This window comes from Chiloscyllium plagiosum, unplaced genomic scaffold (assembly GCF_037043375.1).
Source record: "Chiloscyllium plagiosum isolate Xiang-an unplaced genomic scaffold, Cpla_swu_hap1 HiC_scaffold_53X, whole genome shotgun sequence".
NCBI lineage: Eukaryota > Metazoa > Chordata > Chondrichthyes > Orectolobiformes > Hemiscylliidae > Chiloscyllium > Chiloscyllium plagiosum.
Window position 1 is genome coordinate 11915004 of NW_028270191.1, and position 25076 is coordinate 11940079.

Here is a 25076-nt window from a genome sequence, read left to right on the forward strand (position 1 = left end):
AGTTTAAACCAGGCACACTGACTCTGACAGGTTGAAATATTTCCTTGAGTAATGAACCACAGAAAAGCAGTTGGAAGAGGGATTCAATCAACAACTGAATCGAAGTACTGAATTACAATGGTATTAAATCAAATACCAGATTTTAAACTTGATTTCTGGTTCTTGCTAGTTGGCTGCTCGAGTTGTGCTGGCTCATGGGCGCAATAATTGAGCTCTGGCACTTGGATTTGGCTGTTGGCCAAACATTGGGCCTATTTCCCCAGAATGCACTGCTTCCCTTTCCGAGCCCCTACAAGTGACAGCTTCTGTCTTCGGTTAGAGGACACTGATCATTGCCTGCCCTGATTCTGAATCAAAAGATCAATTTACACAGAGAGGCAATGGACAATTCTGAGGTATTAAATGAATCCTGTGCATTTGTATTTATAAAGGGGGTCGATACAAGGCATCTGTAACAGAAAATGAAGCACTGTCACTAAAAGGATTCCTGACAAGAAGGAAATGTTCGACAGGCTAGTGTTACTTAAATTTAAGAAGGTACTGGCATCGGATCTGATGCATTCAATGATATTAAAGGAAATGAGAGTGGAAATTAAAGTGGTTAGCACTGCTGCCTCACAGTGCCTGGTACCCGGGTTCGATTCCAGCCTCAGGCAACTGCCTGTGTGGAGTTTGCACATTCTCCTCGTCTCTGCGTGGGTTTCCTCAGGGTGCTCCAGTTTCCTCCCACAATCCAAAGATGTGCAGGTTAGGTGAATTGGCCATGCTATGTTACCCATAGTACCCAGGGATGCGTAGGTTAGGTGCATTAGTCAGGGGAAATGTAGAATAATAGCGTAGGGGAATGGGTCTGGGTGGGTTACTCTTCGGAGGGTTAGTGTGGCTGCGTTGGGCCAAATGGCCTGTTTTCACACTGTAGGGATTGTATGATTCTATGTTTCCGTCCATAATGCCTCGGTCTTCATTCAATGTGGAATGGCGGGCATTAGTCCTTTGTTCACAGGAGATTGCAAGGAAAAACTGAGCAATTACAAGCGAGTCAGTTTCACTTCGATGATGGGGAAGCTTCTTGGAACATTTATTCTAGGTAGAGTTTGTAGTCACATGGGAAAAGGTGGGCTGTTTTAGAGGAGCCAGCACAGATATCCAAAAGGATAAGTCAATGGAGGTTTTATTTCTAGGAAGACGTAAGAGGATGGGTCAATGAGAATAATGATGCTCATGGACATCCAAAAATCATTCAACCAAGTAAAACACAACACGACTTGTGAGTCAGGTGATAGCTCATGGAATCAAATGGATAATAACATTTGCATGACATTGATGAGGAATAGTTATAGTGGAGTCGTGGTCAATGGATGTTCTCCGGGATAGAGGAAGATTTGGAATGAAATTCACCAGGGGGACAGTATTGGAACCCTTGCTTTTCTCAATATGCATCAAAGATCTGAGTTTTAGTCAGCAGGGGGCTAATTTCAAAGGTTCTGATTGTTACTAAACTTCAAAGCTGTAAACTGTGACAGTGTAGGTCATCAATAGGACAGAGTAAAGTGAGCAGAAAGGTATCATGTGAAGTTCAACATGGAGAAGTATGAGATGATGTTTTGTTGTCAGAGGGACATGGACGCACAATACTTAGGAAGGTATAGGATCAGAGGGATATGGTCTCTCGATCGCTGGAGATGGTAGGAGAATATCATAATTCCGACAGTATTCTCTGCTTTATTAAGAATGGCAAGGAGTGCAGTAGTGTTATAGACCAGACCAGACAAGACACCTTCCAAATGATTTAGGAAGGTAGTCTATCACCAATGTTATTCTTCTTTTAAAGGCAAACATCATGTGTTGTGTTCAAGATGCAATTTGATTGGTCAAACTATTCGGCGTGAAACAAAACACAATTTATTTAAACACTTTAGTTAAAATACAAACAAAAGAAAGAAGAACTTAGAATAACTTAACTCTTTTGGAAAACCTAACAGAATAAGAAATTCAGTGATTATTATTCATTAACTCTTCCAATATAGGAACATCCAATAAACACACCCCTTGGCAAAAAGAGGCAAATTCAGACAAATCGATTGGTCTCGCAGGAACCCAGCAGCTTCCAGCTGGATCCAACTACTCCTTCAAACTCCAGCAGCTTCTGCCCTGTTAAGACTCCAACAGCAACTGCTTAAAGCTAGACCTAAAACCTAACAAAAACTAGACATCCTGGGTCTAGGAGAGCTGGCCACACCCATCCAGGCTGTTTTGACCATAAGACCATAAGACCATAAGACATAGGAGCCGAAATTAGGCAATTTGGCCCATCGAGTCTGCTCTGCCGTTCAATCATGGCTGATAGGTTTTTCAACCCCATTCTCCTGCTTTCTCCCCATAACCTTTGATTCCTCTTGGCAATCAAGAACTTATCTATCTTTCTTTTAAATATACTCAATGACCTGGCCTCCACAACCTTCTGTGGCAATGAATTCCACCAATTCCACACTCTCTGGCTAAAGAAGTTTCTCCTTATCTCCATTCTAAAGGGTCTTCCTTTTACTCTAAGGCTGTTCCATGAGGTCCTCATCTCTCCTGCCAATGGAAACATCTTCCCAATGTCCACTCTATCCAGGTTGTTCAATATTCTGTAAGTTTCAATCAGATCCCCCCCCCCATCCTTCTAAACTCCATCGAGTATAGTTCCCAGAGACCTCAAACGTTCCTCATATGTTAAGCCTTTCATTCCAACTTTTATAAAACACCAAGGCCTAACGAGCAGTTTATTTTACTGACTTTCCATAGAACATAGAACATTACAGCACAGTACAGGCCCTTTGACCCTCGATGTTGCGCCGACCTGTGGAACCAATCTGCAGCCCATCTATCCTACACTATTCCATTTTCATCCATATGTTTATCCAATTACCTTTTAAATGCCCTTAAAGTTGGTGAGACTACTGCTGTTGCAGGCAGCACATTCGACGCCCCGACTACTCTCTGAGTAAAGAAACTACCTCTGACATCTGTCCTGTATCTATCACCCCTCAATTTAAAGCTATGTCCCCTCATGCTAGCCATTACCATTTGAGGAAAAAGGCTCTTACTGTCCCCCCTATCTAATCCTCTGATTATCTTATACGTCTCTATTAAGTCACCTCTCAACCTTCTTCTCACTAACGAAAACAGCCTCAAGTCCCTCAGCCTTTCCTCATAAGCCCTTCCCTCCATACCAGGCAACATCTGAGTAAATCTCCTCTGAACCCTTTCCAAAGTTTCCACATCCTTCCTATAATACGGTGACCAGAACTGTACGCAATACTCCAAGTGCGGCCACACCAGAGTTTTGTACAGCTGCAACATGACCTTGTGGCTCCGAAACTCATTCCCTCTACCAATAAAAGCTAACACACCATATGCCTTCTTAACAGCCCTATCAACCTGGGTGGCAACTTTCAGGGATCTGTGTACATGGACGCCGAGATCTCTCTGCTCATCCACACTACCAAGAACCTTACTATTAGCCCAGTACTCTTTATTCCTGTTGCTCCTTCCAAAGTGAATCATCACACACTTTTCCACATCAAACTCCATTTGCCACCTCTCAGCCCAGCTCTGCAGCTTATCTATGTCCCCCTGCAACATCCTTCAGCACTATCCACAACTCCACCGACCTTAGTGTCATCAACAAATTTACTAATCCATCCTTCTGCGCCCTCATCCAGGTCATTTGTGAAAATGACAAACAGCAGTGGCCCCAAAACAGATCATTGCAGTACACCACTTGTAACTGAACTCCAGGATGAACAGTTCCCATCAATCACCATCCTCTGTCTTCTTTCAGCTAGCCAATTTCTGATCCAAACTGCTAAATCACCCTCAATCCGATGCCTCCGTATTTTGTGCAATAGCCTACCGTGGGGAACCTGATCAAACGCCTTACTGAAATCCATGTACACCACATCAACCACTTTACCCTCTTCCACCTGTTTGGTCAGCATCTCAAAGAGCTCAATAAGGTTTGTGAGGCACAACCTACCCTTCACAAAACCGTGTTGGCTATCCCTTATTAAATTATTCCTCTCTAGATGATTATAAATCCTATCTCTTATAATCTTTTCCAACACTTTACCCACACACAAAGTAAGACTCACTGGTCTATAATTACCAGGGTTGTCTCTACTCCCCATCTTGAACAAGGGGACAACATCCTCCAGTCTTCTGGCACTATTCCTGTAGACAATTATGACATAAAGATCAAAGCCAAAGGCTCTGCAATCTCCTCCCTGGCTTCCCAGAGAATCCTAGGATAAATCCCATCTGGCCCAGGGGACTTATCTATTTTCACACTTTTCAGAATTGCTAACAACTCCTCCTTGAGAATGTCAACCCAGGTAGACTACTTGCCAGTTCTGTCTTAAAACTTCTCTTCAACAAAAAAAACAGGACAAAATAACCTCTCAACATCACAGCAGCATCACAGTAGCAAAGAGGTTGCCATGGCGTCATCCGATTAGTTTGTTGTCCCTCCACTGAAGTATTGTGTACATTCTGGACATCACACTATCGGAAAGAATGAAATGCAGTTGAGAGAGTGCAGAAGAGGTTGACCAGAAAGTGTCCAAGAGTGAGAAACTTCAGTGATGAGGATAGGTCTGTGGGACTGGCTGCTCTCCTGGATTAGATGAAGGGTTTATCCCCGAAATGTCGATTCTCCTGCTCCTCAAATGCTGCCAAACCTGCTGAGTTTCTTCATACCTTTTGTTTTTGTCTCCAATAAGGAGAAACTATTCCCCCTCTTAAACAAGGATTGAGAGCAAGAGGGCTCAGATTTATAATGAGTTTTAAAAGTAGCAAATCTGATGAGAGAGGAAATCAATTTTTATTTGTACAATCAAAGAATGGCTTGCATCTGGGATGCTCTGCGGCAATAGTGGATGCAGAGTGAACTGAAACATTCACAACAGCATTGAACACAAATTGTGAAAGGTACAGGATTAAAACAGTGGAATGGCACAAAAACCGTAATGTTCGTTTGATATCCCACGTAAACACAATGCACTGAATTGTCTCCTTCTGCAATGTAACAATTCTACGATTCTGTGATTCCATGTGGAAAGTTCTATAAGAGCAAAAGATACAGGAGCAAAATTAGGCCATTCGGCCCATTGAGTCTGCTCCGCCACTTGATCATGGTTGATATGTTTCTCCACCCCATTCATTTGCCTTCTCCACGTTACCCTCAATTCCCTTAAGAATCAAGAGCCTGCCTATCTCTGTCTGAAACACACTCACTGACTTGGCCTCCACAGCCCTCTGTGGCAATCAGTCCCACAGATTCCCCACCCTCTGGCTGAAGAAATTCCTCCTCATCTCAGTTCTAAAGAGCCGTCCCTTCACTCTGAGGCTGTGCCCTCAGGTCCTAATGTCTCCTTCTAGTGGAAACATCTTCACCATATCCACTCTATCCAGACCTCTTAAAATTCCAAACATAATGCACCTTTCTGCATTGGACAGTAAGTAGTGTTTGTTTGTAACGAACTCTGCCAGAGAGGGTCAGAGTACTCTGCTGTGGAGTACAATGGAATAACTGCTGCTTTCTGTTGATCCAGAATGTCTGGTTCATACATTGCTTCCCATTTTGCTCTGCGGTTTAATGGATTTAAAATAGACAGCAACAATCAAAATATCACAACCGTAGAAATTGTGCCAGTTTTTTCTTTGCAATCTTTGCTGTAGGTTTGGATGTTCATGGACTATAGTCATGTATTTCAGCAGGTTAACAGACAATGATGCTTTGACGATAAGATTTCTTTAAGCAAAAAGTTCTTTTTCACTGAATAGGAACAAAAATGTTCAACGTGATTTGGCAAAAATGAGTTTATACTGAACTCCAACAAACATCCGACTCTGACCAGGCTGGAAATGCGGAATAAAATAAACAGTTCTGAAGAAGTCATACCAGACCTGAAACGTTAACTCTGTTTCTCTCTCTGCAGATGCTGCCAGACCTGCTGAGCTTCTCCAGCATTCTTTGTTTGTTCCAACAGTCTGAAGTTTGTGACAGTAAAATAAAGCGTTCTAAGTATTCTATTCTCATTCTGCAAGGCGATGGTGTCGGTACAGATTTATGTGTTAGGGTATGGCCATTAGCATCAGCAGAAAATCTGACGGCACAACTCCGGCGCACTTTTGATGTTGGTGATGTTTTCAGAGTCTGATCGCTGCATACACAATGGGCTTATTCTGAGTAGTTTCCGTCAATTGCTGGCCAAGTGCATGAGAGTCACTCTGTAAAGTTAAAGGAGTTGAGTTCAGATATGGAGCTAATTTTAACGTGACCTGAAGGTGGTGATAGTGTGCTCTGCGGACCAGAACACACTGTTATCCCTATAAATGTCCTTATGTCCCTTGTCTGGGAGATGACCACTACAGGGCACTGAGGCCTGAACTCAACTTTTCATTGTAGATTGACACAAACAGGCAATGCACCAATATGGGATCACATTTGGCCAGTGTGATTCGAACATATTAAGATGCAATTGCTTTGTCTTAATACAAAAAGAAAATCTTCCATTCTTAGCCATCGTCTACCCCCAAGTTAATTGTTCCTGAATTAAGCCCTGCAATTCCCATCACCATATCTGGTTGTGCACATGCCCAAAAGGACTGTAGCAGTTCAAGAAGGCAGCTCACCACTACCTCCTCAGGGGTAATTACGGGTGGGCAATAAATATTGACCCAGTCTGCAAAAGAAAAGGAAGCTCAGTATCATTTACCTCAGTGTTTGTTGACAATCGTAGAGAACTATAAATTATGAAATCATCATCATTCATTCTGGCGTCAAAGGAGGTCTCTTCCGACTTCTTCCTGAATAAAGACAGATACATGCATTTCTCAGAATGACATCTTGAACCTTAATCAAATATAAAACATTTTGGGAAGGAATACTGGACTCAAAATATTAACTGTTTCTCCATTCACAGATGCTGCCAGAATTTCTCCAGCAAATTTCAGTTTTTGTGTGTTCTAGAATGTACTGGGTGTGATCAAGAACAGCAGAATGTCAGGAAAAGGATTTTCTTGCTTACAAAATATACCAACTATATTTAATGGCTTGTTAAGTGAGAGGTTGGTCAGTTCAGTTGCCTGGACAGCTAGTTTGTGATGTGGAAGGGAACCAATAGCATGGGTCTAACTCCTGACCCCACGGCTGAAGTCCCCATGAAGGTGCTCACCTTTTTGACCTGAGGTGTGGTGACCCTCAGCTGAAACTGCCATTAGCGCTCTGTCTCAAGTGGGAATACTACCTGCTATGTGGTAAAGATCCGTTTGTTCTTATTCCCAGTTCCTGGTCTGAGTCTGACAACCAATTCTCAATCCGTGACAGCCTATCACCCCCATTTCATGTGCAGTAATCCTACCCACCAGCCTCTGTTATGAGACCTCATCAAAACCCTTCCTCAAATCTAAATACACCACATCCACTGGTTCTCCCTGATCTATTCTAGGGGATAAATCCTCAGAAATCTCCAGTAGATTAGTTCGGCATGATATCCCTTTCATAAGGTCATGCTCATTTTGTTTAATCCCACAAATGATGCTGAAGTCTTTTAGCAATAAATTGCATTTCCCCCACTTCTAGGCTAACAGGTCTGTGATTACCTAGGTGTTTTTTCTGTCTCTCTCCTTTTTAAATAGTGGGGTTATGCTTATCACACCTCAAGCTGTAGGAATTGCTCCAGTATCAGTAGAATACTGCAGGATGGCCACCAATGTATTTCCAGGGTCGGCTCCTTAAATTCATTGCAAGGAGATTATTAAGGCCTAGTGATTTATCAGCTTTTAACCCCAATCTTTTCTTTAGGCCATTTTCCTTTTAACTCATACTGATCTTCTTCAATTCCTTCCTCTCACTAGTCCCTTGGTTCTCTAAGCTTTCTGGGAAAATATTTGTGTTCTCTTTTGTGAAGTCAGAACCAAATTTGTGTCTGAATTATCTGACATTTCTTTGTTTCCATTATAATTTCCCACCTTTCTGATTGCCTTTGCTGATCGTTATCTGTTCACACATTTGTAGAAGCTTTTAAATCCATTGTTATTTTTCCTGAAAGCATAATCTCATACTTTACTTCCCCCACTCTTAAACAATCTTTTTGTCCTCTTTTAATGAATTCAAAATTGTTCCCAGTCCTCAGGCTTGCTGATTTATTATTTTGGCAATTATATTTGTCTCCTTCCTTGAACTAATTTATTTTGTAAACTATAGTTGGGTCCCCTTTCCTTGCGCTGGACAGGAATGAATAATTATTGCAATTCATACATACCTTCCTTAAATATTACCCATTACTTATCTATTGCTGGGCCCATTTAGTAAGGTTCCCCAATCCATCAATAAAAACTCATGCCTCAAACATTGATCACAACCTTTATTTAGATTCAGGACCTTCGTTTCAGATTCACCTTCTTCACCCTCCAGCTTAATGAACACTTTTATCACATTATGGTCACTCTTCCCCAAGATCCTATACAGGAAGATTGTTCATTTACCCTTTCTCATCGCCCACGACCAAGTCTAGGATAGCCTGCTCTCCAGTTGGTTCCACAACATATTGGTCTAAAGATTCATGCATGTACACCGTAATAAATCCTCTTCCACAGTATTATTACTGCTTTGGTGTATCCAATCTCTGTCAATTGAAGTCACCCATGATTAAAGTTGTATTCTAAGTGCATGCATCTTTAATCTTCCGTTGACTGTCTTCCCTGACATCCTGACTGCTGTTTGGAGGCTGATAGAAAACCAAAACTGTCTGCCCTTTGGTGTTTCTTACCTTCACCCAGTTAAAATCTGCATGATAATTTTCAGAGCCAGTATCTTTAGTTACAATTCACCTTTTTATTAACAGAGCCACCCCAGCTCCTTTTCTGATTTGTCTGCCCTTCCTAAATGATACATTCGCTTGGAACTTCCGTTCCCATCCTTTGGCCATTGTGCAGCCAGGTCTCTGCAATTCCAAAATGATCGTTGCCATGTGTATTTGTTTGCCTTGGAGATTTATGTAGTCTATTGTTCATGTTTGACACATTGCCTTTACACTTGTACCTTTGCTAGCCATAGAATCCCCACAGTGTGGATACAGGCTATTCGGCCCATCAATCCACATCACCCCTCTGAAGTGCAGCCCACCCGCCTACACTATCACCTTGCCTTTCCCATGGCTAACCCACCTAGCCTACACATCCCTGAACACTACAGGGCAAGTTAGCATGGCCAATCCACCCTAACCTGCACATCTTTGGATTGTGGGAGGAAACCCATGCAGGCACAGGGAAGAATGTGCAATCTCCACACAGACAGTTGCCCGAAACTGGAATTGAACCCAGGTCCCTGGTGCTGTGAGACAGCAATACTAACCACTGAGCCACTGTGCTGTTCAGCACCCTTCTTTTCTTCTGCCTTGCACTTTTGCTTCTTACTTTTCTGACTTTTGTCCCTATCCTTGTTCTCCCCTTCTCTGTCTCCCTGCCACTCCTGAGGTTCCTCGCTCCCTGCCGTTCCAGGTTAAACTTTACCTAACAGCATTAGAAAAGAGCCCACCACCTACATTCATCCCAGTCCTGACTGGATACATCTTCATCCAGTCTCACCTTCCCCAGAACTGCTCCCAAAATCCCAGGAATCTGAATCCCTCCACTGACAGTATTTCAACAGACACCTGTTATATCCTGCTACGTTTACTCTCACTAGCATGTGGCACTGATCTCGATATTACTACCTTTTGGGGTTCTACTTTTTAATCAATGACCTAACTCCTTATACTCAACTTATAGGAACTCATCTATTTTTTAAACTTGTGTCATTGGTACAGACACGTATCATGACCACTGGTTCTTCACTCTCCTCTTGCAGATTGCCCTTTAGCTACTCCGAGATAACTTTGACCCTGTCCATCAGGGAGGTAACATACCATCCTGAAGCCTCTTTGGCAGCTGTTGTACCACCAATTCCTTTGCCTTACTAATGAATCCCCTGTCACTCTAGCCCCACCATTCTGCTTCCTCCTCTCCTGTCCTGCAGAGTCACCCACGGTCCCATAGGCCTTGATCCTGTGACTAACCCCTACAAAGTCATCTCTCCTAAACAGTATCCAAATTTGTTTCTCTGTTAGATAGGGGGTGCACACGGGAACTCCTTCCTCTACTCTGCCCAGCGGTCACCCTTTCTGCCTGTTCAGTTTTTACCTACGGTGTGACCAGCTCATGGAATGTGCTGTCCATGACAACCTCAGCATCGCATATGCCCCTCAGTGAATCCAGCTGCAGCTCCAGCTCCGAAACGTGACCAGTCAGGAGCTGTACATCCTTACGTCCTTCGCATAGGAGCGGCACGGTGGCTCAGTGGTTAGCACTGCTGCCTCACAGCGCCAGGGACCTGGGTTCGATTCCAGCCTCAGGCGACGGTCTGTGTGGAGTTTGCACGTTCTCCCTGTGTCTGCGTGGGTTTCCTCCGGGTGCTCCGGTTTCCTCCCACAGTCCAAAGATGTGCAGGTTAGGTGAATTGATCATGCTAAATTGACTGTAGAGTTAGTCAGGGGGAATGGGTCTGGGTGGGTTACTCTTTGGAGGGAGTGTGGACTAGTTGGGCCAAAGGGTCTGCTTCCACACTGCAGGGAATCTAATCTAATATAGGGGGCCAGAGACACTGCAAGTGTCCATGACTTCCTACACACACAAGAGAGGAATATCACGAGAGTAAGCTCTGCTGCTGTGACTTCCTTTAGTGCAGTCATGTACTCATTCTCATACAGTGTACTTCATTCTGCAACTGTTTCAATCATTTTCACATCGTGTTACGAATTGCAATGCTTTGCTGCTCATGCTTGTACTGTGACCTAACGACAAGGAGGGTAAAGAACACAAATTCTCTGTCACCGTGCACTTCCTTTAAGCACTAAAGACCAGCTATGTACATCACATGACAAAATAAAACCTTCTGTGAGAGAACTCAGTAATGGCAAGAGATGATTTGCTCATTGAGCAGATGCAAACAAGAGATAACAATGCAAATGCAAACTATAATGCACCGACAACTGATTGAACCACACACCACCATCTCTATGTTGTAGATAAAAATAGTTGGCCAGGGAACTGGTGTCCCACAGACATCCTGCATTAACTCATCCAAATGTTCATTGTGGATGATAATCTCAGCACATTATTCACACGTTTGGGTGGAGAGTGAGATCTTATTCTGTTGAGCACTTACATCCGTAACTTCATGATGGCTGCAATCGCAATGAAAACACCGAGTCCCACTGTTATTCCTCCAACCATGAGGATAATTGTCACAGACTTCCCACCTAAAATATGTAGAAATGAACAATGTTACACAGGAAGGAATTTTTGTGAATCAACAATCCTGCACCAAATTATGCTTCATGATGACACCATGATACAAAAGATAGATTAGGGACTTCACCTGTCATAACCTGTTTCTCCTTCTGTTACTGAGTTATGCTGGGATGCAAAAACATAGATAAACAACAAAATGTCATCTCCACATTCTGATGTACTGAACACATCTGAGAAAATCAAGGATTGCAACATGATCCCCAGGACAACGCACTGTTTGATCAACCATGGCCTTCTTCTGAGCAGCATCAATATTTTTCAATCAACCTGTCCACGGTTGCTGTGATCCACCTCTGGTGGGACTATAACCCAGGCCTCCTGGCTCAGAGGTACGGACACTACCATTGTGCCACAAGCACCCTCCTGAGCCCAAAGGACACATGGTCCAATTTCACGATAGAGCCTAATAGACGTTCGTAAGATTGAGACAATGCTATTCAGAGTGGGTGTTTTGATCGTGACCAGATAGATTGGGCATCAGTCTGAGCAGGTTACAGATACGTGAGCACGTCCATCGAGGTAGACTGCACAAAGTAGCATACAGTGAAATAACATCAGGTATTCAAAGCAAATGTTTTATCTTCCAGCATCACTGCTGTTCAAACAATTTAATTGCACATGGCCCTTGAAAATGTCAGAAGACAGAAACATAAATTGTTTAATGCTGTTCAAGTAATGGACAGTAGTCCATAATAAGCTATGGATTCAGTCTACACCTGCTGAATGAAGCTGGTGTTTGCTGACACTGATAAAGTTCATATATAGTTTTTTTTATTCATATGTGGGATTTGGGCATCACTGGCTGGCCAGCATTGATAGCCCATCCCTATTTGCCCTGGAGAGGGTGGTGGTTAGCTGCCTTCTTGACAGGTTTATCACAAGTGATGGACCAACTTACATAGAAGTAGTAAAAATGGATAAACTCAACATGTACCATCAGAGGGGAGCTGATACTTGCTCGTGCTATTGCCATGCTCATTGGTTGCAACACACGCGATCACATCCCCAGTTTGATTTGGATGATCATGCATCAGCGAGAGGTGCAGACTGGAAGTCCTCTCGTCCCATGTGTCGGCTTCTCCAACTGAGCTGTTCCCACGGATCATTCTCCCATTGGTTGCCCATGTCATGTTGGCTGGTGGATTGGCTTTGGAGGTGCAAGTGCAATTTATCCAATGCTCAGATATGGTGCAGATCGGGCCTGCCATTATCACGGGTTTATCTAAACCAAAATAAACAAAAAAAGAATCTTGACTATCAGCATAACGCCAAGTCAAGGAGGATGTTGAATGAAATATCAGTTTGATATGTACACGAGCTGAAAGGGCAGAGTCATATACATCAGAACGAAATAACCTCTCAGGTTGACTTGGTAACTCACTACATTATCCTCATCACAGTTAACCACATCATATAACAAAAACATATTTTACTCAAAGAACATTCATTACAGACAGGTTTCATTGTGCTCAGGGATTTATGGTTGTTTCCTGAGAGGAATCAAGTTCAAAATGTAATTTATCTGCCATAAGCAAGCAACTGGAACCAGTCAGTCATTTCTTTTAAGATCGTCAACTTGATTTACTTCTATCCCTGGATTTACTCTTGCTAACATCTGCTGGGAAACTGGACATTCAGGTGTGCCTTCTGCTGATCTCGATGTTACAACAATTTCAGATAAACCTGTTCAGAGGTGGCATTACACACCTCTGGAACAGGTGGGACTTGAACCCAGGCCTCCTGGTTTCTCTGTTATTCCAGCAAACTGATCAGAAGAACATGGTGTACAAAGATAGGAGCAGTAGGGGACCATTCACGCCTGCAAGTTGTTCCCCTACCTATTAATACACTAGAGGTTCATATTGGAGCACAGGTCTCAATTGTCTGCATTGACTCTCCTATACAATGGCGTCATTTCAAAGTTTAAGTTCTTTAATGTTATTGGTGGTGGAAATTGCTCGGATATATGAAAACTTGATGTGTGCACTAAATTTAAGCTTGCATGAATTCAGTTTTAGCCAAAGGGAAGATGATTACGAGTGATTCTTCCTGCTCACTGGGTTTACAGGACACTCAGAATGTCATGCACTGAAATTCCCTAATCTTCATCATTCATCAAATCATCAGTACCACCTTTCTAAACAGGCAATCTTTGACAAATGATATGAAAAGTTGATCAAATACTTTGTAATTGGTTAATAGCTAGATTTGGAATTGTTAATGTCCATCTGTGCTCAGTCACCTTCTTCAGGAGACATGGAAGAACGCCTCATCTTCTGCGTTGGTACTGGGCCTCCTCCACTGCCAAATCCTAGCCACCCGACAACTGGAGGAAGAATGCCTCATCTTCTACCTTGGGACCCTCCAACCACATGACTTCAAAGTCGATTTCACTAGTTTCCTCATCTCCCCTCCCCCCACCTCATCCCAGATCCAACCCTCCAACTTGGCACTGTTGTCTTGAACTGTCCGACCTGTCCGTCTTCCTACCCACCTCCTCCCTCCGCTCCAACCTATCATTGTCACTTCCCATCTACCTAATGCCTTCCCAGCTACCTTACCCCCAGCCCAACCCCCATCCTCCTACTTATCTCTTAGACCCCTTCTTGATGAAGGGCTTATGCCCGAAATGTTGATTCCCCTGCTCTTAGGATGCTCCCTGACCTGCTGTGATTTTCCAGCGCCATACTTTTTGACTTCATTAGGAGACAGTATTTCTGACCCTGAAGTCCATATTGTGCAGGTTTAATAAGGCTTGCCCTTGTCCTTCTGCTCAGATAAGCGGATTTATTCTGTCTCTCTAAATGTGCCACTTCGTAATTCCCTTCAGCATTACATTTCTAACTCAATGCCAATATAATTTGCAGAGCAAAACCAGAGAACCCTGGAGAAATTCAGCAGGCCTCTCAGTATCTATGTCAGAAGAAACACAGTTAATGTTTCAAACCCAACATAACTCTTCTTCAGAGCTGAAAGATGACAGGAAATGACTGTTTTTTGTTTTATATTTACTTTTGAAAGAGAGATATGGGGAACCAATGTATTAAAGGCCCAGTGCAAGAGACAAAAGTGTTGTTAATGGCGGTGAAAGGAAAGATGCAAAATGGGTGTGAAAGGGAAAGAGTGGGCCCTCCCCACTGACAACAAAGTAAAGAGGAAAATGTTTGAGAGGGTGTTAGGGGAAAAATGCAAGAAAAAAAAGCTATGACATTCCATATTGAGGCTTCAAGACTGTAAAGTGCATCAGCAGAATAGGAGGTCGTGTTCTTTGAACTTACAGGGCCTCCTTTAATGAGACCAAACACAGACTGAGTGACTGCTTTGCCGAACACCTCCGCTCTGTCCATAGCAGTGACCCTGACCTCCCAGTTCCTTACCTTTTCAATAAATCATCTTGCCCTCTCTCAAGCTGACATTTCCATCCTGGGCCTGCTACAAAGTTTCAACAAAACACCACACAAGCTCCAGGAACAGTGCCTCATTTTCCACTTCGCTGTGTAACAGCATCTAGGTATCATTAATGACTTCCATAACCTCAGAAACTGACCGCATGATACTTGTTCTCCATCGACCATACAACACGCCCCCACCTATCCCTCCTTCCCCCTGCAAGCCATATAATGTTTCTGTCTTGTTTAGTACCCCGAGTAGACAGGGCATAGTCTCTCCCTTTCCCGGTAAATTAAGATTGATAAGTCTCTCTCACCACCACTAACAAACAGTTTTTCTATTGCATTGGACCTCCACATCATCTGTTCCACTTGCCCCTCCCCCACCACTGACAAAGGTACATTAAAAAAAACCTTCCTCAACATATTTCAGTTCTGAAGTAGAGTCATGTTGGACTCAAAATGTTAAACCTGATTTGCTCTTGAGAGAGAGAGAGAGAGAAATGTTGCCAGACCTGCCGAGTTGCTCCAGCATTCTCTGTGCTTCTTTCAGATTTCCAGCATCCGCAGTAGTTTGCCTTTATTACAATTTATGGAAATTCATTTTACACAGGGAGACAGTGATGCAGTGATAAAATTACACAGATACTGCCCCAAGTTCTCAGACTAATCCTTTGCAACACTGTGACAAGTTTCACCATGGTGACCAGTGGAGTCTGAACTTAACTAATCGGATCGAATATCAAATTGCTCTCATCAATGGTGATCACATTATCGAGTGTCATTAAAAAAAACCCTCTCTGTTCCATTCTTGGCCTTTAAGGAAGGAAATTAGTCATCCTCACTGAGACTAACCTACAGGCCCCTTAAATACCCACCTTAGAAGCAATGGACAATAAATATTTGCTCTGCCAGTGACACCCATGTGAAAAGCCAAAGCTGTTATTATTTTATTTATAAGTTTTTTGGAGTATCTGCTGTTTTCAAATTTTGAATGCTTTTTACTTCTGAATAAATTAATGTACAGTAAGTGGGCTTCACTGGTAATCAGAAAGATGCAATCACCACATATACATCTCCCATTGTACCTCATTAAACTACTTTGCAAAGTGGCCAATTGTTCCAATTTATTGTGGTTATTGATTTGGGAGGGGGGGGCAACTAGACAAACAACAGATGACACTGTACAAGGCTCATGCAATCTGAGAATATGGTATAGACTAGCATATACTAGAGGACAGAACACGAGCAGCTTTTATTTAGTAAGAGCGTCTATCTTTTTTTATTATATTGGATTCATCTAATTTAGTTTTTAGTTTGCAATTTACATTACATTGGAACCTGCAGTTTCACATCTGCAGTAGCTAGTTTTAAGAAAGGATTATTTGTCAAAGATTCATTGTGAGAGCAATGCAATTAAGTACACATTCAAACCGGATTTCACAAAGTTAGTCAGCTCAGCCTTTTGCATTCTAAGCATGTAAAACTAGCCAATTTGGTGTGACTTAACACTTGAAGAGTGATTTAAAATAGAGTGCAAGGGTTAAGCACTTGAGGGATGTACGTGGAGGAGTGAAAAGAGGAGCAGAGGGGTGAAAAGTCAGAGGTGTTAATAGTAAACAGATCATGACCAGAATGGGTAGCAAGGATGAATGGAGGAATCAACAAACAAAAAAGACATTAATTTTGAAAGAGAGTCAGAGAATCAAACTAAAGGCATCATTTCTGAATTTATAAAGATTGCAAAAGAAAAGGGATGTGTGTGCAAGTAGAAATCAACAAGTGCAATATGGTGATAATCACAGAGACATTGCTGCAGGATGACATGATTGGCGAACTGAACCTGAAGGGTATAGGGTATTTAGGAGTGATAGGAAAATCAGAAGCAATGGAGTGTTGGTTAATGATGATATTAGCAAAGAAGAAAGAAATGACCAGTGTTTGGGAAACCAATGTATATCAACAACTTGGGTTGAAATGAGAAATGGCAAAGACAAGAAGTCATTCATGGGAATGAGGTACATGACCCTAACCTAAACTGCACAGTATTGTGTGACATAAAGGAAGAAATAATGATAGCTTGTTTGATATAAACCAAGATAATCATAGGATATTTTAATATACATATTGACTGAGAAAAGCCAGTTGGAGAAAAGCAGCTTAGAGGAGGAGTTCATAGAATGTTTTAAGGATGGCATCTGAGAACAGTATTGGAGATGACCAGAGAGCAGCATATAATAGATGTGGTATTATGTCATAACATCAGATTAACTAATGATCTGATGTTGAAGGCAACCTAAGATAGCAGTGATCATAACATGATTGAATATTACATTTAATATGAGGGAGAGAGGAGTGGGTCTGAAACTACTTCTCCAAACTTGAATTCAGCACAGTCATGATCAGGTGAAAGCACAGCTGTCTCATAGAATTGGCAGATTAAGTGAAAGGAGAGGTTAATAGAGACACATTGGTATACATTTAACGGGCATTTCAGAATTTACAGAACAGATACATTCCAATGAACAGAAACGAATCCAAGGCAACATATATAATTGTGCAATGATCAGGCGGCATTTCAGAATATAAAATGAAACAGAAAATAATGACTAAGAATTAAGAAGGGGTTGCAATATTCAAGACAGAAATAAAGTTTACCAGAAACATAAAAACAGAGAGTAAGAGGTTTCAGAAATATTTAAAGAAGAAAAGAGTTAACACAGTCAGTGTTAGTCCTATAGAAATGCGGATTTGAGAATTAATGAAGGAAACTAAGGAAACAGCTGATGAATGGAGCAGGCCCTTTTCAGGATTCTTCATGACAGAGGATACAAGTAACATGTCAGAAGCATCAATGAATCAGGAAATGGAAATGAGTGAGGAACACAAGAAAATCACAATCAACAGAATTGTAAATGAGTACATTATTGGAACTGTAACCTGATGATAAATTGGCCTTCATCCTGGCCTTTTAAAACAAATTGCTGGTGAGATCGTAGGGACGTCGGATTTAATTTTCCAAAACTCCCTTGATTCAGGGATGGTCTCATTAGATTGGGTTACAGCAAATGTAACTTCTTCATTCAAAAAGAGGGCGTGATAGAAACAAGACCAATGATCTTGACATCTATCATGGGGAAATGATAGAAGCTATTCATAAATAGGTTGCAGAATGTCACTTGTACAAGTTCAAAGTAATAAAACAGAATAAAAATGTTTATTCTGAAAGGGGAATCTCATTTGACCAATTTATGGGAGCTATTTGAGGAAATAACAAGTGCTGCGGATATCAGGGAACCAATGGTTTATACCATATTTATATATTCAGAAGCTGGTTTATAATTTGCCACATCAAGGGTTAATGTGGAAAATGCAAGATAGAAGATTGGTGGCTGACAGGAAGCAGACAGCAGAGGTAACTATGTATTTTTATGATGTAATGAGTAGTGTGCCATAGGAAGTCGTGCTGGTACTTAAAACACTTAAAATTTCTATAAATGACTTTGATGACAGGAAATAAGCTAGAGTTAACAATTTTGCTGAACACACAAAGAAAACCAAGAAAGGAAGTTGTGAGGTGGAGACAATAAGCTTCCAAACACATATTATTCGGTAAACTAAGTGGGCATGGTGGTGGCAAATCAATTATAATGTGGGAAATTGTCCATTTTGGCAGGAAGAATAAAAAAAGCATACCATCTAAATGGGGATATTTTGCAGAAGGAGAAAGTGAGGACTGCAGATGCTGGAGATCAGAGCTGAAAATGTGTTGCTGGAAAAGCGCAGCAGGTCAGGCAGCATCCAAGGAGCAGGAGAATCGACGTTTCGGGCATGATCCCTTCTTCAGGAATGAGGAGAGTGTGCCAAGCAGGCTAAGATAAAAGGTAGGGAGGAGGGACTTGGGGGACGAGCTTTGTAAATGCGATAGGTGGAAGGAGGTTAAGGTGAGGGTGATAGGCCGGAGTAGGGGTGGAGGTCAGGAAAAAGATTGCAGGTTAGGAAGGTGGTGCTGAGTTTGAGGGTTGGGACTGAGACAAGGTGGGGGGAGGGGAAATGAGGAAACTGGAGAAATCTGAGTTCATCCCTTGTGGTTGGAGGGTTCCTAGGCGGAAGATGAGGCACTCTTCCTCCAGCCGTCGTGTTGCTATGGTCTGGCGATGGAGGAGTCCAAGGACCTGCATGTCCTTGGTGGAGTGGGAGGGGGAGTTGAAGTGTTGAGCCACGGGGTGGTTGGGTTGGTTGGTCCGGGTGTCCCAGAGGTGTTCTCTGAAACGTTCCGCAAGTAGGCGGCCTGTCTCTCCAATATAGAAGAGGCCACATCGGGTGCAGCGGATGCAGTAAATGATGTGTGTGGAGGTGCAGGTGAATTTGTGGCGGATATGGAAGGATCCCTTGGGGCCTTGGAGGGAAATAAGGGGGGAGGTGTGGGCGCAAGTTTTGCATTTCTTGCGGTTGCAGGGGAAGGTGCCGGGAGTGGAGGTTGGATTGGTCGGGGGTGTGGACCTGACGAGGGAGTCACGGAGGGAGTGGTCTTTTCGGAACGCTGATAGGGGTGGGGAGGGAAATATTTTGCAGAAGTCTGAAATGCACAGGGACCTGGGTGTCTTCATGCATGAATCACAAAATGGCTAATGTATAGCCGCAGCAAGTAATCAGGAAAGGGAATGGCTATCGTTTATCATGAGGGGAACTGAATGCAAAAGTCGGTACATTAGGTTTCAGTTATTAAAGACTCTAGTGAGACTGCATCTGGATGACTGGAATCAGTATTGGTCACCTTATTAAAGGAAGAATGGAATTGTGATGGAGGCAATCTGGGGAAAGTTCATGGGCTAACACCTGGGATGGAAAGGTTGGGCAGGCCAGGCTTGTTTCCAATGGAGTATCAAAGATTCATCATGATACTCGTGAGGGTATGGATTGGTGTGAGAGGTAGAGTTTTGTTCACTGTGGGGTTGAAAGGTATCAGAAGTGGGAATGAATTCGATTTTGAGGCTACAATTAGATAAGTCATGGTCTTTTTGAAAAGCAATGAATTCTTGATGGACTGAATGACATAGTCCTGTTCATGTGTACAGCAAACGATGTGGTGGAATTCACATTGATCGCTTTAAACTCAGAGCTGGGTCTCGGAAAACTGTTGTTGGAGAACTGCTGTCTGCGCTGTGTTTATAAATTTATTTTAACCTGATAAAAAGACATCAGGCCACTGTGCGCTGTGTTTTTGGAGGGGGGGGGGGGGGGGGGAGGTGGGCTGCGTTGAGAGAGGATGGAAAAACTCGCTTCATTTCTGTGAAATGGAAGTAAGCCTGTGACCACAGGTGACTCGGAAGACAGAGGCTCATCAATGAAACAGAGTTAACGCTTCGAGTCCAGCAGGACTTCTTCAGAAATAGACTCGAAATGTTAACTCTCTCTCTCTCTCCACAGATGCAGCAATCGCTGTTTCTCTTGCAGTGAAAGTGCAGATGGTGGGGGCAGACCGGAGTGACACTGAGAAAGCTCCGGAAGAAAGGCATGGCACATCAGCAGGAATAGGAACCATCATCACAGTTCTGGGAGTAGAGCTGAGAGGGATCAGGTTTTTTTGGGAGAGTATCATTTCCTTGTTACGGGAAAGGTTTTAGGTTGTGAAAATTAAATATTGTCCATCTTTTATTTAATCGCTGCTTGCGAAGTTGAGATTGTTTTGTTTTCAAAATATTGATCTCCACACATGGAAACAACACTGAGTATCATGATACACCAACAGCTGTTGAAGTAATGATGTGGGATACGAGCTAGAGAGGGCCTGCCATAAACTCACTGATAGATTTACAACACTCACCCATCATAAACTGGCATGGGTGGGAAAGCACTATGACAATGATGAGCTGACCTCCCTATACATTAGCAGGAGAGAGTCTGTATTTAAATTGGGAATGAATAATTCCTATTCACACTCGGTGGACATTGCTTCAAAGCTGATTCACCGACATAAAACGTGAAACAAACACACCCAGCAACACCATCCCTACACCCAGTTCATTGCTATGTGCTCGTTGTTGAAGGTGCTTTGAGCGGTGGATAGTGTGGAGGGCTGTTGCAGGTTGCAATGGGACATTGACAGGATGCAGAACTGGGCTGAGAAGTGGCAGATGGAGTTCAAACTGGAAAAGTGTGACGTGATTCACTTTGTAAGGTCGAATTTGAATGCAGAATACAGGGTGAAAGGCAGGATTCTTGACAGTGTGGAGGAACAGAGGGATCTTGGGGTCCATGTCCATAGACCCCTCAAAGTTGTCACCTAAGCTGACAGGGTTGTTAAGAAGATTGAAGTTTTGGGCAAAAGCCCTTCATCAGGAATGATTCATTCCTGATGAAGGGCTTTTGCCCGAAACGTCGATTTTCCTGCTCCTCATATGCTGCTTGACCTGCTGTGCTTTTCCAGCACCACTCGAATCTAGGCTCTGATCTCCAGCATCTGCAGTCCTCACTTTTGTCTAGCAGGGTTGTTAAGAAGACATATGGTGTGTTGGCTTTCATTGGCAGGGGGATTGAGTTTAAGAGTTGCGAGGTTATGGTGCAGCTCTCCAGAGCCCTGGTTAGACCACATCTGGAATATTGTGTTCAGTTCTGGTCACCTCCTTATAGGAAGGATGTGGAAGCTTTAGAGAGGGTGCAGAGGAGATTTACTCGGATGCTGCCTGGACTGGAGGGCATGTCTTATGAAGAAAGGTTCAGGGAGCTAGGGCTTTTCTCAATGGAGCGAAGGAGGATGAGAGGTGACTTGATAGAAGTGTACAAGATGATGGGAGGCATAGATGGAGTGGACAACCAGAGACATTTTCCCAGAGCAGAAATGGCTGTCACAAGGGGGCATAGTTTTAAGGTGATTGGAGGAAGGTTTGGGGGAGATGTCAGAGGTCAGTTCTTTACACAGAGAGTGGTGGGTGTGTGGAATGCACTGCCAGCAGTGGTACCGGAGTCAGAGACATGAGGGACATTTAAGCAACTCTTGGATAGGCACATGGATGATAATACAATCAAAAGGTGCGTAGGTTAGTCTGATCTTAGAGTAGAGTCATTGAGTCATAGAGATGTACAGCAGAAAACAAACCCTTCGGTCCAACTCGTCCATGCCAACCAGATATCCTAACCTAATCTAGTCCCACTTGCCAGCACTTGGCCCATATCCCTCTAAACCCTTCATATTCATATACCCATCCAGATGTCTTTTAAATACTGCAATTGTACCAGCCTCCACCACTTGCTCTGGCAGCTCATTCTGTACGAGTACCACCCTCTGTGTGAAAACGTTGCCCTTAAGTCCCTTTTATATCTTTCACCTCTCACCCTAAACTTATGTCCTCTAGGTTTGGACTCCCCCATCCCAGGGAAAAGACCATGTCCATTTCCCCTATTCATGCCCCTCATGATTTTATAAACCTCTATAAGGTCACCCCTCAGCCTCTGATGCTCCAGGGAAAGAAACCCCAGCCTATTCAGCCTCTCCCTATAGCTCAAATCCTCCAACCCTGGCAACATCCTTGCAAATCTTTCCTGAACCCTTTCAAGTTTCATAACATCTTTCTGATAGGAAGGAGACCAGAATTGCACGCAATATTCCAACAGTGGCCTAACCAACATCCTGTACAGCCGCAACATGACCTCCCGACTTCTATACTCAATGCTCTGACCAATAAAGGAAAGCATACCAAACGCCTTCTTCACTATCCTATCTACCTGAAACTCTACTTTTAAGGAACTATGAACCTGCACTCCAAGGTTTCTTTGTTCAGCAACACTCCCGAGGACTTTACCATTAAGTGAGTCCTGCTAAAATCTGCTTTCCCAAAATGCAGCACCTCACACTTATCTAAATTAAACTCCATCTGCCACTCCTCAGCCCACTGGCTCATCTGATCAAGATCCCGTTGTACTCTGAGGTAACTTTCTTTGCTATTCACTACACCTCCAGTTTTGATGCTATCTGCAAACTTACTAAATATACCTCTTATGCTCACATCCAAATCATTTATATAAATGACAAAAAGTAGTGGACCCAGCACCAATCCTTGTGGCACTCCACTGGTCACAGGCCTCCAGTCTGAAAAGCAACCCCTCCACCACCACCCTCTGTCTTCTACCTTTGAGCCAATTCTGTATCCAAATGGCTAGATCTCCCTGTATTCCGTGATCTCTAACCTTGCTAATCAGTCTCCCATGGGGAACCTTGTTGAACGCCTTACTGAAGTCCATATAGATCATATCCACCGCTCTGCCCTCATCAGTCCTCTTTGTTACTTCTTCAAAAAACTCAGTCAAGTTTGTGAGACATGATTTCCCACACACAAAGCCATGTTGACTATCCCTAATCAGTCCTTGCCTTTCCAAATACATGTACATCCTGTCCCTCAGGATTCCCTCCAACAACTTGCCCACCACCGAGGTCAGGCTCACCGATCTATAGTTCCCTGGCTTGTCCTTACCAACTTTCTTAAACAGTGACACCACGTTAGCCAACCTCCAGTCTTCCGGCACCTCACCTGCAACTATCGATGATACAAACATCTCAGCAGGAGGCCCAGCAAACACTTCCCTAGTTTCCCACAGCGTTCGAGGGAATACCTGATCAGGTCCTAGGGATTTATCCACTTTTATGTGTTTCAAGACATCCAGTACCTCCTCCTCTGTAGTATGGACACCTTTCAAGATGTCACCATCTATTTCCCTACATTCCATATTTTCCATGTCCTTCTCCACGGTAAACACTGATGCAAAATACTCGTTTAGTATCTCCCCCATCTCCTGTGGCTGCACACAAAGGCCGTCTTACTGATTTTTGAGGGGACCTATTCTCTCCCTAGTTATCCTTTTGTCCTTAATGTATTTATAAAATGTCTTTGGATTCTCCTTAACCCTATTTGCCAAAGCTATCTCATGTCTCCTTTTTGCCCTCCTGATTTCTCTCTTAAGTATACTCCTACTGCCTTTATACTCTTCTAAGGATTAACACGATCTCTGCTGTCTATACTTGATATCTGCTTCCTACTTTTTCTTAACCAAACCCTCAATTTCTCTCGTCAGCCAGTATTCTCTGCACCTACCAGCCTTTCCTTTCACCCGCACAGGAATATACTGTCTCTGGACTCTAGTTATCTGATTTTTGAAGGCTTCCCATTTTCCAGCTGTCCCTAAGGATAACAGGGCGGCACAACATTGAAGGCCAAAGGGCCTGTGCTGGACTGTTCTATGAGAATGAGGACCCATTCTGATTCCCAGGCAGTGCTACCATCTGTCATGTGGAAATCATGTTCAGATTAAGGACTTGAATGCATTTGACTATTTTCGGGATTGATTATTCTGAAGTCCCAAATCACGCACCAATTCATGGGTTATTTGTCGTAGAACAGACGACGATGCATGTAGAACAATTTCGCAACAAAGGCTAAAGAGCCACTTAATTCTTCATAAAGTTATCATTGTCCAACTTGACAATGGAGCTGCTATCTCATTAAGGAGAAGCAACTGATTGGTGGTCTAACTAGATGGTCACGCACCCCTCAGGAGAGGGGGCTTAATCCTTTATGGCAACTTCAGCTGATGTGGGAATAGAACCCACACTGTTAGGGTTAGTCTGTACCAGAAACCAGCCATCCAACTGAGCTAACCTACAGCCAGTAAAAAAAAAAGCTGGGTACAACATCTAAGAATGACGATCTTTGAAACAAGCACTCACACTTAACCTGCAAGATGAGAGTTTCAGGAGAGGAAATTTGGAAGCTGTCGCTTGTAATTGTACATTTGAGCATTGTCCCGTGATTGACAGCTGATGGAATCAATGTTAGTACGGATGAAACTGTCCGAGAATTCGAACTTTCATCTTTTCCTTCGGCGTCCCATTGAAGAGGAATTGACTGGTTGTGATAAGTCCATTTCAATTGTAGGTTGCCATTCGGGCAGTTCTGACTGACCGAGCATTTCAATCGTACAATTTGGCCTGCAATAATTTCTCCAACATGTGAAATGGTTGGTTTTTCTGTAAGTGAAGCAGGGAAGGTCTGTTAGAATGGTTTGTCTTTTTAAATGCGAAAGAAGTTTTCAACTAGATCAGCAAAACAACATTCGGTTTTCTTTTTTTCAAATGATACATTGATCTTTGTTTTCGGATGTACATTGCAAGGACCTTGCTATTCTAAACAATTCCTCGGAGTGATATAGCAACATCATGGATCTGTGAATATTATATATTCTCCAACATTAATCCTTAGTTTACTTTCATCATCATTATTCTGTTTAATGTCCTCT

General features: G+C 43.0%; 1 protein-coding gene across 1 annotated transcript in view; it reads right to left on the minus strand.

Annotated features, from left to right (window-relative positions):
- Positions 1–1887: 1887 nt before the first annotated feature.
- The window catches only part of LOC122543378 (sialic acid-binding Ig-like lectin 14), a 30855-nt gene continuing 7666 nt past the window's right edge, over positions 1888–25076 (minus strand). Inside the window, exons 4-8 of the mRNA XM_043682048.2 lie at positions 24508–24807; positions 12332–12619; positions 11252–11345; positions 6762–6852; positions 1888–6273 (exon numbers count right to left, since the gene is read on the minus strand). Coding sequence (XP_043537983.1) covers positions 6193–6273; positions 6762–6852; positions 11252–11345; positions 12332–12619; positions 24508–24807 — 854 coding nt within the window. The 3' untranslated portion in view covers positions 1888–6192. The remainder of the gene's footprint in view (positions 6274–6761; positions 6853–11251; positions 11346–12331; positions 12620–24507; positions 24808–25076) is intronic.